At 37.8% G+C, this 17,374-nt stretch overlaps 3 protein-coding genes across 3 annotated transcripts; all 3 read left to right on the top strand.

The window, feature by feature from the left end:
- Positions 1-1,782: 1,782 nt before the first annotated feature.
- On the top strand, positions 1,783-5,013 carry LOC109189773 (pentatricopeptide repeat-containing protein At3g58590). The gene is made up of 2 exons (XM_019340391.1): positions 1,783-2,023; positions 2,453-5,013. The coding sequence occupies exon 2, from the start codon at positions 2,613-2,615 to the stop codon at positions 4,920-4,922; it is 2,310 nt and encodes a 769-aa protein (XP_019195936.1). The 5' UTR covers positions 1,783-2,023; positions 2,453-2,612; the 3' UTR covers positions 4,923-5,013.
- A 2,462-nt stretch (positions 5,014-7,475) lies between these two features.
- Positions 7,476-9,713, top strand: LOC109189715. The gene has a single exon (XM_019340325.1). The coding sequence runs from the start codon at positions 7,476-7,478 to the stop codon at positions 9,711-9,713; it is 2,238 nt and encodes a 745-aa protein (XP_019195870.1).
- A 2,068-nt stretch (positions 9,714-11,781) lies between these two features.
- On the top strand, positions 11,782-15,471 carry LOC109189699 (short-chain dehydrogenase TIC 32, chloroplastic-like). The gene is made up of 8 exons (XM_019340310.1): positions 11,782-12,205; positions 13,434-13,665; positions 13,761-13,840; positions 13,972-14,125; positions 14,253-14,331; positions 14,663-14,747; positions 14,951-14,997; positions 15,110-15,471. Exons 1-8 carry the CDS (start codon positions 12,100-12,102, stop codon positions 15,278-15,280), a joined length of 954 nt encoding a protein of 317 aa, XP_019195855.1. The 5' UTR covers positions 11,782-12,099; the 3' UTR covers positions 15,281-15,471.
- Positions 15,472-17,374: the final 1,903 nt, after the last annotated feature.

The raw sequence follows: 17,374 nt of genomic DNA, 5'->3' as shown, positions 1-17,374 counted from the left end.
CCACTGCCACCGCCACCGCCACCACTACCACCCCAGCACCACCGCCGCCACCCCAGCGCCACCGCCACCGCCACCGCCACCGCCACCGCCACCGCCACCGCCACCGCCACCGCCACCGCCATCACATATTTTTATAAGGGTATTTATGTCTTTTAAAACATATTTCATTTCTATTCCTTAAATCAACCAAACACTGTAATATAATTCCTAAAGTCTATTCCTTCCGCGAACCAAACAATAGAATACAATTCATATTCTATTCCTTGCCTATTCCATTCCTTATGGAATAGCATTCCTATTACCTCAAAATTCATTCCGTGAACCAAACGTGCAGTAAATGTCTAAATTACAAAATCAGTACTCTATTTTTTTTATAATAAAAAAAAATAAAAATAAAAATAAAAACAAATCAGTACACTGTTGTTTGTAATCATATATAATATATTCATATGTAATAATGTAAACTACTAATCATATCATTCATATGTATACTATAAAATTAATTAAATGAACGAGAAAGGAAAAAAAAAGGAAAATAAATACCTGCAATGTAGTTTTCAGACTTCGGAGAATCTTGTTGCTCGCTAGCTCGCTGCTGGATGGCTGGACTGCTAGTCGTGGTGAATTGGTGACTCGTGGTCGACTGGCCGGCTGTGATGCCGGATGCGGCGGCAACCGCAACGTCGCTTTCGTGGCCGGCAAACCGCAGTGTCACAGACGACAGGGTTGGCGATGGAGAAACGAATCGCAAAACTGATTTTGGGAATAGGGAGTTCTGCTTAGGGCTTTTAGTTTCAGACTTTCAGTTTTGTTTTTAATTTTTATTTTAGGAATTTAGCCATTTATGATTAGGATTAGGATTTAGACTTTACAAAAAAAAAAATTTAAAAATAAAAAGGTAGGCTGGCGGGTTAGTCCGCGAGCTAGGCGCGGGCAAAAATGTCTATTTTTTATACAGGTTTTTTAAACACGAGCCCGCCCCGTCCTTTTGGCGGGACGGGGTAGAAAAGCCCGTTTTGACGGCATAAAATAAGGGAAAGATCAAATAAGATAAAAGTACTTCTATATAAAGTGATGACTGATTTTAAGCTTTCATTCTTCCTAAGGGTCCCCTACACCCCGACCCAACAGAGCATTTGGGAGGATGTAAATCATGGTAACTCAACTGAACATGAACCACCCCAATCCAACAGAGCATTTGGGAGGATGTAAATCATGGTAACTCAACTGAACAGCATATAAAAGATCAAATAAGATAAGAGTACTTCTATATAAAGTGATGACTGATTTTAAGCTTTCATTCTTTCTAAGGGTCCCCTACACCCCGGTAACTCAACTGAACATAAACCACCCCGACCCAACAGAGCATTTGGGATGATGTAAATCATGGTAACTCAACAGAGCATTTGGGAGGATGTAAATCATGGTAACTCAACTGAACATGAACCCCCTTTGAGCATTTGGGAGGATGTAAATCATGGTAACTCAACTGAACATGAACCCCCTTTGAGAGGTTACTCCCACACTGCCGCTGGTGAGACTCAATCTCTGGTAATTCTTTCAAAGTTTCACCTCGGTGACCAGTTAAGCTGCCCATGCGGGTGATTTTAACTTTTAAGCCTTCATTAGATCTATCAATGGTTGAGAATTTAAAAAAAAAAAAAAAAAATACTGAATAAGTTTTATAATTATTCAAAAAATTTTAGAGGAGGATTAATTTTATAATTTTAAAGTAGTTTAGCAGGCACCAGTGTACCAGACTCATCGCCGTTCCAAGCCAAAGTCGCGAAGTGCCAACCCTAGTCCCTAACTCCCTCGCCGTTGCCCACTCCACCGCCGGTCGCCCACTCCAGCCTCTGCCTCCACCGCCGGTCGCCCACTCCATCCTCTGCCTCCACCGCCGGTCGCCCACTCCGGCCTCTCCCTCCATCGGCGGTCGCCCACTCCGGCCTCTCCCTCCACCGCCAGTCTCCCACTGCCTCTGCCTCCAATGAAGCTTCCTAGGCAACCAGTCCAACCACAGGTGATTTATTAATTTTAATTTTAATGTCAGTGTATATCATTATATAGTTGTATATCACTGTATTGAACTATCGAATGTGTTTTGAAATTAAATTAGCTGTATTAAATGTGTTTTTATTTTAATTTTGTCATGCTTATGAGTCTGATTGTTAATTGTTAGTATACCTTTGAAGAGGTTGAACTTTGAAGGCATATTTGAAGGAATAAATTAATACTGATGTTAGTCTGATTGTTACTTGTTAGTATACCTTTGATTCTCAACTAAAAGCCTAAGCAATTGTACATTTATGTTTATATATATTATATGCTCAACACTCTGTTCTAAACTATTCAAATTCTGCATGATAAGTTTGAAGTTATAGAAAATTTTGCATTTCTTTAGCATGGCTAATTTTTGGCAATTTCACTTTAATCTTTGTTTATTATGCAGGGCTATTTGAGTGGCTGAAATCAAAGTGTCTGCCAGTCAGTCTAGACGTCTAGTACTTTGTAGTTGAAATTGCTATTCCAGTTTGCACCAAAATAATATTGGTTCACCTATATGACCTGACTATGCGTGAAGCCAGTGACAACTTAGAGGACATGAATGCATGAGAAAGCCAATCTCATTGGCTTCCATCACTCCAAATCTTTCCACCATCAAAATCCATTTACGCGTTACTCCAAAATTCCACCTTTCAACCTCTATAGAGAACTGTATTTATCATGGAGAAAATGTCAAACACCTTGAAGGCACACAACTACTTCAAGAACCTTCAACATGGGTTCAAATTCATTCACTTTGCAGAACTAAGTCTCTTCATGCGCTCACCATCAAGGTTGGCTCTACACCAACACAGCCCGTTTTCCCTTTCAACAATATACTGTCGAAGTATGTTCTTTTTGGTAATGTACATGTTGCTCGGGAACTGTTTGAGGAAATGCCGTTTAGAAATGCTGTGTCTTTCAACACGATGATTGCTGCCTATTGTCGAGATGGGAATGTACAAGAGGCTTGGGGACTGTTTTCTGAGATGAGGAGGTGTGGATTTAAGCCCACTCAGTTTACTTTCGGGGGGCTGTTGTCATGTGAGTTCTTGGATCATTATCAAGTGGTGCAATTGCATGCACTGATTGAGAAGACATCATTGCTTAACACTGATGCTACTGTAGGGACTGCACTGTTGGCTATGCTTGGGAGGTGCGGGTGTTTACACGAGGCCTGCCAGATTTTTGATAGCATGCCTGAAAAGAACTTGGTTACATGGAATTCTATGATTCTATTGCTTGGACAACATGGATTTGTTGAAACGTCGATGACTATGTTTGTTGAAATACTCAGGAGTGGAACGGATTTGTCTGAGTACACATTTGTGGGCCTTCTATCTGGTTGCCTCGGGATACATGATATGGAATTAGGAGAGCAAGTTCACACAGTTGCAGTGAAGTATGGATTGGATAATGCAGTTTCTGTTAAGAATTCTCTGGTTAACATGTATGCCAAATGCTCTGGTGCTCACACTGCAAAGAAAATGTTTGAGGAGATGGCAATTAAGGACATTGTTTCATGGAACACAGTGATTGGTGCAATGGCAAAGAGTGATACACCAGACAAAGCATTGGGTGCTTTCTTGGAAATATATGCTAATGGATTCTCCCCGAATGAAATAACATTTGTTAGTGCTCTTCACTCCTGCTCTAGGCTGCAGAATCTGTCATGTGGAGAAGCTTTGCATGCACAAGTTATCAAGAAGAAGCTTGAAAATGATGTGTACGTGGGCAGTGCTTTGACGGAATTTTATGTCAAATTCGATAAATTGGAAGAAGCACGTCGCTGTTTTAATGAAATATGTGAAAAGAGTTTAGTTTCTTGGAACACATTGATGCTGGGATACTCGAATAGAGGCTCTCCTGAATCCATTTTGCTGTTGCGAGAGATGATCCGCCTGGGTTTTTATCCGAATGGCTTCTCATTTTCTATTGTTATCAAAGCGTCATCAGTGGTAGAATTACTCCAGCTTCACTCGTGGTTGGTAAAGACGGGTTACCTCGAGCATTCTTATGCATCAAGCTCTCTTATAAGCGGGTATGCCAAAAATGGTTTGATAACTGACGCCTTACGCTTCGTAGCTGTTAATGACATGCCGCTTGATGTTGTCTCCACAAATGTGGTAGCTGGGATATACAACAGAATTGGCGAGTATAACAAGACTCTGGAGTTATTTTCCACACTCGAGGACCCCGACACTAGATCTTGGAACATTCTGATCGCAGCTTGCTCTCGAAACAGTGATCACAAAGAGGCTTTTGAACTCTTTGGACACATGAGGAGAGCTCGAGTCTCTCTCGACAATTACACATACGTCAGCCTCCTCAGCAGCTGCACCAGACTCTGCAACCTCGGCCTGGGCAGCTCTCTTCATGGTCTACTCATCAAGAACGATTTCAGCTCCTGCGACACATTCGTCTGCAACATCATGATTGACATGTACGCGAAATGTGGGAGCCTCGACAGTGCAACAAAGGTATTTAACAACACCACCAAAAGGAATGTCTTTTCGTGGACAGCTATGATTTCATCCCTCGGCCTGCACGGCTATGCCCACGAAGCGATAAGGAAATTCGACGAGATGACTGGGGAGGGCATTAAGCCTGATAAGATGGCATTCATGGCAATCCTCTCAGCTTGCAGACATGTTGGGTTTATTGAACAAGGGATGGCTCTGTTTGGGGAAATGAAAGCGAAATATGGGTTTGAACCAGAAATGGATCACTATTTGATTGTTGTTGATTTGTTGGCTAGGTATGGTCATGTTGCAGAAGCTGAAAAATTCATTGCCAGTATGCCTTTCCCTCCAAATGCTTCAATATGGCGTACTTTTCTTGATGGTTGCAAGAGGAAAAAAGAACTTATGTATTGAGTCATCATATTAAATAATTTTTAAAAAAAAAAATTTGTAAACCCCAAATGGAGAGTATTTATGGTATCATAGTAAAAAATTGCACCTTAAACTCAAAAGTATTAACTTGTCTTCGCAGCCCCAATTTTCTTATCTAACATTGTTTTAAATTAGTCGAACAAGTAAAAGTTGCCCCAGCTCCAGTGTAAGCAATAATAGAGAAGAAAAGGGTAACATGTTGAATGCTAGCTCAATTATTATACCATGGACCATAGTTTACATTTTAGTATATTGAAGATTTATTTTTAATACATTAAGAGCCGTTTACTAACTGAAAAATTTCTACAGGTTTTTGGAAAATTAGAGAATTGGAGAATAAAAAATAAAAAACATATTTACTAATAGGATTTTTCATTTTGAAAGAGGAAATAACTTTTCAATTGTAAAACTATTAAAAATTGTATTCTAAATGGAAAATAAAATAATTTATAATCTATTTGATTATACGTCACTATAACCACATTTTTACCATTATCTATTTACATATTTATTAATTACTATGATTACATTCATTATCATCTTCTTTTACTTATCACCATCTTTTATCTTTTCTACTTGCATTACTTATTTAAACATAACTTAATTGCTTACGTTTAAAGTTAGACATTATTCACATTATCAAAATTAAAAATTTAACTCTATACAAAGTTTTATATTTTAATTGAACTCAATTGATTATTGGTTTAGATATTTTTAGTTATGCTATAACGTAATATACATTTGGTCCGGATATCAGATATTGAAATTTTACATATATATTAGAATTCAAGTAACAATTATATATCTATATACATGTCATTCAAATGAATATATCAAAAAAAAAATTTTAAATATTAACTCAAAAATATTAATATTATTTGAACTAAATTTTAGGTGAACTTAATAGGTTATTGGTTCGGGTATTTTTAGTTATATATATTATATACATATATAAATTTGATTCAGATATCAAAGGTAAAAATCTTACATATATTAGAGTTAAAAGTAAAAATTATATTTATTCTATTTAAACCAAATTAAATATATCTTAAATATTTTAAATATAAGGTCTAAAAATCACTCAAAATTAAACTTTTGTTAATTTTATAGGTTAATCTAAAAAAATAAATTTTAAAAAATAAGTGTTAATAAACAAGTTTTCTAAACAGAAAACAGAGAATGAAAATTGAAAAATTAAAAAACATAAAACGGTTTCCGTTAGTAATCGAGCCCTAAATGTTTATTTTTTGAATGTTATTTTTTTGTGTACTGAAGGTTCATTATTTGGATCCTTTGTGCGTTGCCAGACTCGCAATTTACTTCCGCAGTAACTCAACTCTAGGCGCGAGGTGTTGTAAGCTCAAGATTAGTCCGACAAACCTGAGACACCTAAGTTTAAAAAATAAAGGAATAAGGGTCAAATAGGCCACTCAACTGCACACACAAATACAATTAGGCCACTGAACTAAAAAAGAATGCAATTGCGCCATTGAACAACACAAAAACATGCAATTTAGCCCAAAATGACTTGTTTACTTATTGTAGCAAGTTACCTATTTTTTAATTAAATTTTAAAAATAATTTTTAATAAATAATTTAAAAAAAAAAAAAAAAAAAAAAACAGAAACGGCCGGCTGTTTCTGTTTTCTGTTTTTTTTTTTTTTAATTTTAATTTAATTAATTATTTATTAAAAATTAAAAATTATTTTTAAAAATTAATTAAAAATGGGTAACTTGCTACAACAGGTCAACAGGTCATTTTGGGCTAAATTGCATGTTTTTATGTTGTTCAATGGCTCAATTGCATTCTTTTTTAGTTCAATGGCCTAATTGCAATTTTGTGTGCAGTTGAGTGACCTATTTGACTCTTATCCCAAAAATAAAATAAACATTTATCAGTGATCGTCCATATTACAATGTGGATTATGGCCCACAGAGACTCTAGGATGTTGTAGACTTAAACACTGCAGTCAAAGATGCCAGCCCCAAAATGACCAGCTGACCATGTCATGGGATTTAAAAATGGTGTTTTAAAGTCAAATAACTTATCATGGTAAGAATATTTCTAACCAGTGAATAAAATTTGCTTCAATCATGGCATTTAAAAATGGTGTTGTAAAGTCAAATAACATAGGACCAATCATGTCCCAGCAGCCTCAGCAATAAAACATCAGCCATGACATTATCTGTTGTTGACATCTCACCTTTCTGATCCCAGTAAAATCATTCTTGCCCAGAAAAATTATTGGTAAACCTGCTTCCTCTACAATCAATATGCATAACAGTAATCCCAGGATATCAATCAAGAATCAGATTGAACAATCTTGAATTCTTGATCACTCTGAAGAAAAGATGCCCAGAAACTAGAATCATTCATGCCCAGAAATCCTAGGATATCATTCAAGAATCAGATTGAACAATCTTGATCACTCTGCAGAAAAGTTGCCTAGAAACCCTTTCTGAACCCAGTAAAATCATTCATGCCCAGAAATCCTAGGAATCAGATTGAACAATCTTGATCTCTCTGCAGAAAAGATGCCACAGGGCTGCACTGTGGATGGCAACCTGGATGAATCTCGGTACAGCGAGCCGATGCCATGGATTGGAATCTATGTAGCAGTAGCATCTGCAGCCTGTGCTGCAGCCATGGCTACTGATGTCTTCCACGGCTTACGCCACAGGAAATTCTGGTTCCCTTGCAAATTCTTCTCCCTCAATGCCACAACCTTAGCCATCATTGCAGTTGCCACCAAATTATCCGTCGATCTCAACTCCTCGATGCCACGCCACCAGGATCAGCTAGCGAAACTCACCAGTGGCGTTTTGATCTGCACGCTAATGTCTAACTCGATGCCTTCTCTAGCAGCCATGGAGTACAAAGAGCTGATGATGAACATTGTGGCTTTGGGGATTTTTGTAGTTACTGTCATAGTAAACATTGGGATCCAATTGGGAACCGGTGTGATTTACACATTCTGGAAAGAGCATGCTGCAGTTATCTTAATCATGCTCATCCTGTTTCTGCTGTTGATTTCCTCGGCTCTTACAGTTCCCACAACGAGGTCGTATTTCGATTTGAAGTACAGCAAGAAGTACAAGTTAGCACAGAAAGAGTGTTGCCTCGGGCATGGCGAGTTTAGGCCCGAGAAACTGAAAGATGAGCTGATGAAATATTGGATGATGGCACACACTTGTAGCCCTCAATTCGTGGCTAGCCGGTTAGTAACCTGCACTGCTTCGGGTGCGTTTTGCCTTCTCAGCACGGTCATATGTGCTGAAGCCATGCTTCGTTCGTATATGCTGCCCGGGACGTTTGAGTTCTGCACTGGAGAGTCTGATTACAAGTGGTCTACCACTTTGATTCTTGTGGCTCAGACAGTGGCAATAGTAGTAGGCACAATCGCCCCGGGGTTTAGGTGGTTCAAGTCCATTAATTTTCGTTGCCCGAAAAAAGTCACTAAAGCCTGCCATTACAAGGTTAAGGTTGAGGACTATTGGATCAGGAGTTTGGTTCTGTGGAAAGAGTCCCCTTTAGACCTGAGAAAACGAGGTCGATTTGTCAGAAAATTTGCACACAATGCAAAGGAAAATCTGTTGGATTTCTGCATTTGGATGCAAATTGGAACAGTGTGTCTAAGCAAGCTGGTTAGGATGGTTTCTCTTTTCTGGGTAAGTTGGTTGCTAATAGGCCTTAGGAGATTGATCAAACGAGACACGAACTCTATAGAAAGCCATGATTCAGAGCCCGAATCGAAGCCAGATCTTAGTCGTTACGTTTTGCATCTCGAAGGGGAGGAAACACTGCAAGATTTCATGATGGAGAGCAACTTTGATGTGAGTGACCACTGGATCAAGACGGAGAAAAAGAGGCAACCGAAGAATCTCATCAAATTTCTGCAGAATTGGTGCCCAACGAAAGGGTTCATGGGAGTGAACCATTTCGACTATGACCATATCCCTTCACTAGACTCTGAAGAACCTCCCAACTGCTGGGCTCTCCCCGTTGTCACACTCGCCAGCATTGCCATTGCCCTCTCTGGAAACGACCCCGGTTTGAGCAAAGAGCTGAAATCGTGTGTAAACGAGGCGGTTTTGTACATGAGATTTCTCGAGGACAAGCTCGATGCAAATGGAGACTTGACTAACCTCAGAAAGGCTGCACAGATGGTATGGATTGGCGTCGATCTGCACTATAAATGGCTCGATTTGGACCTCCAAAAGATGGGAAAAGACAGCCCACAATCTGTTCTCAAAGCCCTTTCTGAGGAAGCTAAGCAGAGATACTTGGAATACAAACAGAAAGACGTAACGATTTGCTTTGCAGAATCCCCTTCAAAGTGGCCTGCAAAGATCCTTGCAGCTAACTCCATGTACAGAACATGCCAAGCTCTTCTGCTAACAAACGAAAACGAACAACCTCAGAACAACAATACCATGATGTTCCACAGACTGTCTGACATGATAACAGGTATAGTAGGGGCATGTCTCACCAACATTCCCCGAGTTATATTCATGCTATGCCACCAGGGCAGCATCAAAGAGAGGGAGACTCGAGTCCGCTTTGCCATTTTGCTTCTGGGGAAATCTGGGAAGATTTTAGAGATTCTAAACCACAGACTACTCCCAAGTTCATGTTCAGAGAGATTGGTACACATCGACGATTGGCGGGCGTTGAGCAAAGAGAAGGATCATCAGCAGCATTGGAATTTCTCCCCAGCAGAGGATGATAAAGCTCTCACAGGCTCTCCTGACTTTCGTCTAACAGTTGAATGAGCTTAGGAGAGTGCAGGTTTGTTTGTTCATCATATGTAGTACTCCTAGTTTCATGTCCCCAAGGAATTGTTTTAGCTAAATTCATAACTTTTGTGCTAATTTAGGGTGTATGATGTAAAAAAGTAACTTGTATCAATCCCCAGGGCCTGGGCATAGCTAGATTGACCAATTCAAAGAGGGCCTGGTCATAAGCATCTCTGGAGAACGTGTAAATTATTGAGGTGCAATTTTTTTTTAGAATATCCATGTTAGAAAAAAGAATGGAGGTATTTTTATTGACTAGAAACTAAAGAAAAGAAATAGGAAGTCATAAGACTTTCCCCAACAAGAGTTTTAGGCTCTTGCCCCACAAGAGTTTTAGCCTCTTGCCTAGCTACTAAAGCTTAAAGACTAAGGAAGATTATTGGATGCCCTCCTCTCTTGAGGAGGTTACAATTTATAATGCAATGCATAAAATAAATATAGTAAAGGGAGATAATTGAGAAGCTGATTTATTTCTGTCAGGTTGCATGATTTAAGCTTGTCCCTTGATCAGTGTGTTGATTGTTTGATTTGCCTGATTTGCTGTCCAGATTTCTTGCTTTCCAATCTTGTTTTGATTACCTTTTTTTTTTGCGTGAGTAAACCACCCATTCCCTTGGGTGTGTATCAATCCACTTTCACATCTCAAGCATAGTTAAATTGAACAATAAATAAGAGTTAATAACTCTACTTTGCTGACAGTTGTAAGTATCTTGGAGAATGTGTAAACCATTTAGGTGCAATCGATTTTCATAATATTCACTTTCACATCCCAATCATAGTTAGATAACTTAGATTGACCAATCAAAAAAAGTTAATAGCTCTACTTTGCTGACATGGTGTAAGAATTTTGAGGAATGTGTAAACCATTTAGGTGCAATGCTTTTCAAAATATCCACTTTTGCATCCCAATCATAGTTAAATTGACCAATTATTTGCTGGCAGTCGTAAGCATCTTAGGGAACGTGTAAACCATTGGGGTGCAATCCTTTTTAAGAATATCCACTTTCATATCTCGAGCATAGTCAGATTGACCAATCAAAAAAAAAATAATAGCTCTACTTTACGACAGTTGTAAGTATCTCCAACAACGTGTCAATCCTTTTTTAGAAGGATAAAATCCAGACTGCAACAACATTTAAAAGAATGTCATGCAACTCAGGCTTGGTGCTAGATATACCAAAAAATAAAATTCTTGATAATTGCATTCCATTTACTACTGTTTCATAGTTCCATACATTCAAATGGCTGTGAAATTCATCATAAAACCAATTTTCAACTTTTCATGAATCGTCACAAAACAAAAGCTCTACTCGAAGTCTGTAGATTTCAACTGTCTCCACACTGTTTAATTTTATTGTTTGGGACAATTACAGTCAAGTTGATTAGACAAATGATTTGGTAACTACAATGTAACAAATTTGACTTTTAACAGGAGTGGATTATTGGACTTTTTGATTGAGCCGATCAGTTATAGACAATCTATGCTAGTTTATAGATATAACCGCGATTCGATTCTAATTTTGAATGGTTAATTCAGTGTGATTTCACTTTGAACCTCTAGTTCGAACTCTCTATAAAAATAAATTCTATTTTTCATTTTTAGAGTAGTCCAAATTCATTTTTAAAAAAAAATTTCCCAGTTCAGAATCAAAACTAACTATTCTATTTCCCGATTTTAATAAATCAGAATCAGAACAAAAGTTCCAACAAACCGTAACCATCTCTCCAATTTCAGTTCGATTGTTACAATTTTTGATTCAGTTCAAACAGAACTATAATCACCCCTATTAATTTAATTTCTTGTGATCTTTTACCGATTTACTTAATATACACCTCTAAATAATGACCACTCGTGACTAAAAAGACACATTCTACACAATTTTCACACAAATCATTACCTCTATTTGCACTAGAGCTTGCTTATATAGTTATATATGTTTGGATTTTTCTCTTTTCTTCTCTCTGTTGAGGCAATCTATCTTCTGCAATCTGCATAGATATCCTCAAAAAAGAAAAAAAAAATCCGTAAAACTCAAAACATTTTTTAAAAGTTTATATTTCTCTCATGCTGCCACAAAACCCTTGCATGGTTGCCGGCCACCGATTTCTCGGCGTGGGGAGGGGAAGTGTGGGCCGGCATGCGTTCAAGAAGTTTCTATAACCTTAAACCTTCGAACTAATTTCGAACAAATCTCAAAGTTCGAGGACCCAATGTGCAATTTCTTCTAGAAAAAAGCCGCCTTTTTTCCCCCAATAAAAAGCAAAACTGCTCGGCAACAATGTCGTATAGATGAAGCCACAACGTAGTTCACAGTGTTGAATACGTAGTTTGATTCGTGATCAATTTTCTCAGAAACAAGAAATGTGGATTTTTGGGATAAAAGGGGAATCTGGGTTCTCAGCTTCATCAACAGCCGAAGAAGTTACCGAAGGGATTGATGGAACTGACCTCATTGCCATTGTTACAGGTCCCTTAATTCTTTCTTGTCTTCTGTGTACTTAATTTTTACTTTCTGGGTTTTCTGTATCTTATTGTAAGTGTTCCAATTTCCACTTATGAGTTGTCTCATTAATTTTTACTATCTTCTGTTATTTTGCTCAACTTATTGTATGCAATGATCAGGGGTTTAGGTGATGGGCAAAGAAATTTTTTTTTCTTTGATCCTTGTTATGTTCATACAATATGGTAGATAATGTTTTCTTTTCCTGGAAGAAAAAAAAAAAAAAAAAAAGGGAAAAAGGAAAGGTCTTTACAAGCTAGAGGTTGATTTTATTAGTGAGGAGCAAAATGAAGAAAGAGAAAAGACTCTTGAATGGTGGTTTTAGACTTTCATATACCTAGAAGAAGTAATTGCAAGACAGTTAATGAATCATAGTTTCTTTCTAGTGTTATTATTTGTTTAGTATTCTTGTCCAGAAAATGTGAAATTCTCTTAGGGCCTTCACACTCCAGCCTAACAAGATATAGTGGACCCATGGTAGGAGGACCAGTGGCTGAAGCCCACCACATTAGTTGTAACTCCCACACTATGAGAGATATGGCTCGATCCTCAGGGCCTTCACACTCTGGCCCGACAAGATAGTGGACCCATGGTGGGAGGATCAGTGCCTGAAGGCTAAAGCCCACCACATTAGCTGTAACTCCCACAGTGTGAGAAATATGGCTGATCCTCGGGGCCTTCACACTTCGGCCCGACAAGATAGTGGACCCGTGGTGGGAGGAAGCCCACCACAATACCACACTAGCTGTAACTCCCACACTGTGACTCTGTGAGAGTTATGGCTCTATCATGTGCTTTTGTCCACAATCTACCACTCAAGAACCAACTTAGCTGTGCATACATTTGTTTAGTATTCTTCTTTGACATATGTATGTATGTATCAGTGGCCTCAGTTTTGGGGAGTATATCATGGTGTCCTGATTTTTGTGTTCTTGGTGACTTAAAATGGATGAAGTCTTTCATGCCTAGAATCTCAGAACTAGGGAAGATGGTTCTTGTGAGCCTTATCAATGTAGATGTTCAAAGGTCCTGACTTTTCACTGGTTGTCATTTGGATATTTGCACTTTCTGATTTTCACGAAACGAGGCAGACAATGAATATATAATAGGAAAATTTTCAGTAGCGTGGGCTCTGGTTACCAGCCAAACCCCATATTCGAGTCTAATATTGGTCCTTGTTGTCTGCATATTTCAGGAGCCTCGAGCGGCATTGGAGCAGAGACTGCCCGTGTCCTAGCCTTGCGTGGCGTACATGTAATTATGGCAGTTCGCAATCTAGAAAGCGGTAGAGCAGTTGCAAGAAGAATAGTTAAAGAGACTCCTAATGCTAAAGTCAATGTCATGGAATTGGATCTTAGCTCCCTGGCGTCTGTTAGGAAGTTCGTGTCAGAATATAACGCCTCGGGTTTGCCCTTGAACCTCCTCATGTAAGGCAATCATACAACATTTAACCATTGATTGGAGTTATCGAGATGCTTATGTTTCCCCATAAAAACGATAACAATGATTTTGGTTTTCGAAGTAATAATGCAGGGGTTATGGCTACGCCATTCATACTCTCACAAGACAACTTAGAGTTGCAATTTGCAACTAATCACGTTGGTAAGTGAGTTAACGTTTGACATTTGGTTTACATATTTAAACTAGCAAATTGTAGAAAACATATCACCTGGTACGAGGACCTTTCAATCGAGCATAAATGCATAATACAATTTTAAGAGCGGTTTGTGCAGGTCATTTTCTTTTGACGAATCTATTGTTGGAAAAGATGAAACGGACAGCTTATGAGTGCCGCAAAGAAGGAAGGATTGTTAATGTTTCATCGAATGCGCATCAATTACCATACAGTGAAGGAATTCGTTTCAACAAAATTAATGATGAAAAAAGGTAGGCAATGATGATATTCTAAGTTAACTTTTTCTTTCTTTTACTTTTCACCTAGAATCATCTGGTATTGGATTCTGTCCTTTCAACTCCCAAGTTATTTTATCTTTTCCGTTTTGTGTCATTCCAGTTATAATAGAATATATGCTTATGGGCAATCGAAGCTCGCCAACATATTGCACGCTACTGAACTTGCAAGGCGCTTGATGGTAATACTATTACTAAACGCTATGAAGTAACTAATGCATAGATATATTACCAATACTTTGTGTATCGTTTTGGTATACTTTTGTTAATGACCCTTGTTCACATTTCTCCCGAAAAGGAAATGGGAAGTCGAGAATTGTTTTAAATGATGATAGACGCTAGGAGAAACAATAGACAACTGATAGGAGAAAAAGGCGACAATGCTGGCCAAATAAGGAAATCTGTAGTAGTCATGGGACCAAAAGTGAAAATGTCGTTTTTCTGTGAGTGCGTTTGTCATGTAAGGAATTTCCATTACATTGTCTCTAAGTTCCCGTCTTTCTCTGAGTATAGGAAGAACGAGCACGGGTAACTGCAAATTCACTTCATCCTGGAGCAATCGCCACCAATCTTCTGCGTCATAATGGTTTCTTCGATGGTAAACCTTAGAAGCCTCTCGTAAGATTTGTTTTTTTCTTATTGCTACGATATCTGCAAGGGAAGTGCCCTCGAGGTTTTGAACCTCAGAAGAACTAAAAGCATAAGCTGACAGTTGGATTGCACATTTATATTTATATATTATATTATATATGCTCAAAAATAGTAATGCCATAAAAAACAAATGGTTTCAACTCCTCACAGGGATTGTTAACTGGATTGGGAAATACGTCATAAAAAACATCCCACAGGTGCGTCTTGTCTTTCGATCCTTCGTTGAAGAATAACGACTCTGGATTCAACCAACGAATAGGATCTCGATTGAATCTTTTCTTAACGTGGTTTCTCGTTGATCATATCTAGGGCGCTGCAACTACGTGCTATGTCGCATTGCATCCACAGGTTGAAGGGCTAAGCGGCGAGTACTTTTGTGACAGCAACATTTCACAGCCGAGCTCGCTTGCTACCGATGCAGAGTTGGCGAAGAAACTTTGGGATTTCAGCTTGAATCTAACAAGCCAGGAGCCAGTTTGAATGGATTTCATCTTCTTCTCCTCTCTTTATGCTTGCCTGTCTTTTACCTTTTTCATTGCTAAGATTTCTGCTTTGGAATGTTGTGTCTGTCTGAAACTAATTGCAGGATGAACTCTCTCTGTAGTGATTAGATTGTCCATCTTCATATCTCTGTTTGAAGAAAATGAATAAGATTTTACCATCTTTTTCTATTTCTAAATTTTAAAGCTTAAGTTTTTGGCTCCGTTTGGTAGAGCTTATTTTTATAACTTATTTTAAAATAAAAATAAGCTATAAGCTCAGCTTTGTTCACTAAAATATGAGAAATTTAAAATAGTAGTTTATTTTGAAACGCTAGCCTAAATAACATTTGAAAATAAGCTTTAGCCTTTTAAATTTTTTTTTTTAATTTTTTTAATCTTTACTAAATCACAAAAATGACACTATTTACCCTTCATTAATCAAAATTATAATATCTTAGTTTATCCTTTTATGTCTTTTTACATTTATTAGCTAATTCAATAATTAATTTTATCAAATGTTTTAATTCCAACTAGTATTTTCACTCATGCGATGCACGGAATGAATTTGTTATAATATATTAAGAATATTTGGATCGATATACAATTATTTAAATTATAGCATCAAATACGGAGTGTTATATATTACAATTGAAGATATGATTTGGATCGTTTATGTTTGTTGATGTTATCATTGCTTGAATTCGAGCAAGTAATTGCTCAAATTAATAGTTAATGTGTAGATGTATGCATGCGGTGCTATAACTTTAGAGATTTTTATATATCATTGTTTATGATTTTTTTTTTTTTTGGTAGTGATTGGACAAATGTGCTCGTTCTCTAGCAACTTAGTTATAGTAATCAATTTCTATCCTAATTCATTTGTATAAAGGATATATTTGTGTCTAGATATATAGCAATTTTGTCATTTTGGAAAAAAAAAAAACAAACAAACAAACATCATATCATCGATTGTATTTACACATTATTGAAAACCTCTTTGTAGATGACATTGGTAGTCACAACACAATCTTGTCCATCCTTGTCTAGAGCTAACATCTTCAGGCCATCAGGATGGGTGACTCGGGAGAAAACCACGTGCAATTGTCCGTGATTAAAGACCATTTTTTTAGCAATAACCCAACGTGAGATAGTGTTTGACATTGGTTTTTGTTGATAGTCATGGCATATGCAAGCATCAACGGTAATTGTTTACACTGGAACTTGAAGGGCAATCCCGTATCAAAAGGAGTGAGAGACATTCGAGGGATAAGAACTTTGGTTCCTTCATGTGTCCCATTAACTATTGCTTCGACAATGTGATCTACCAATCTTGTGATGATGAGTCGCGTCCCGTTATAAAGACCAAGAAAGTGGTCTATGTTCCGCAATAACATAACAGGTGCGCCGACCTTTAATGTCAATGAATGATTATGAAGACCCGACAATCTCAAACTATTTAAGAATTCAGGAGTGTGTACTTCTGATACATTTTCACTATCTGATTCTGCCTTACACAAAGAGTCACAACTTAAATATATTCGTCCTTCTGTAGTATTCATGTTGCACATGTACTAATTAATTTGATCAACGACATCTAAAGTCGGCGAGAGGATCGCTCGGCCTTCTAGCTGCGACTCATCAAGCATGTCATATCTCGAGCTTGGGAATGTGTTTTCCACTATAGTTGTTATGGGATTGTGTCCACACTTCAACAAAAACTATGTTGGAATATCGATCTCAAATGAACCGTTGTTTACAAACCTTGTAATCTCATCTCTGATGTCTGCAATCCATTTTGAAAACCAATCAACCGTCTGTCTATCTTCCTCTGAAGCTAAGGTCCATAGTCTCAATTAAGTTCTTGGTGATCCTTAGTACCTTGCAATTTGTCCACACGTATGAAGAATTAATATTTTCTCCGACAGGATTTGTTTAAAATCGCCGCCCAAAACTATTGTCTTTCCACCAAAAGTCTTTTCAGCACTACTCGGTACGATGAACGCCAATAGATCCCTCATGGTTTTGTCCAAAATCTCTAAATAGTGGTTGTGCGTCATTAGTGTTTCATCCCATATTATCAATTTGCTCCTTA

Source organism: Ipomoea nil, unplaced genomic scaffold (genome assembly GCF_001879475.1).
Source record: "Ipomoea nil cultivar Tokyo-kokei standard unplaced genomic scaffold, Asagao_1.1 scaffold1562, whole genome shotgun sequence".
In the NCBI taxonomy this organism is placed as follows: Eukaryota; Viridiplantae; Streptophyta; class Magnoliopsida; order Solanales; family Convolvulaceae; genus Ipomoea; species Ipomoea nil.
Note: the sequence above shows the minus strand (reverse complement) of the source record. Positions and strands in the feature narration are given on the sequence as shown.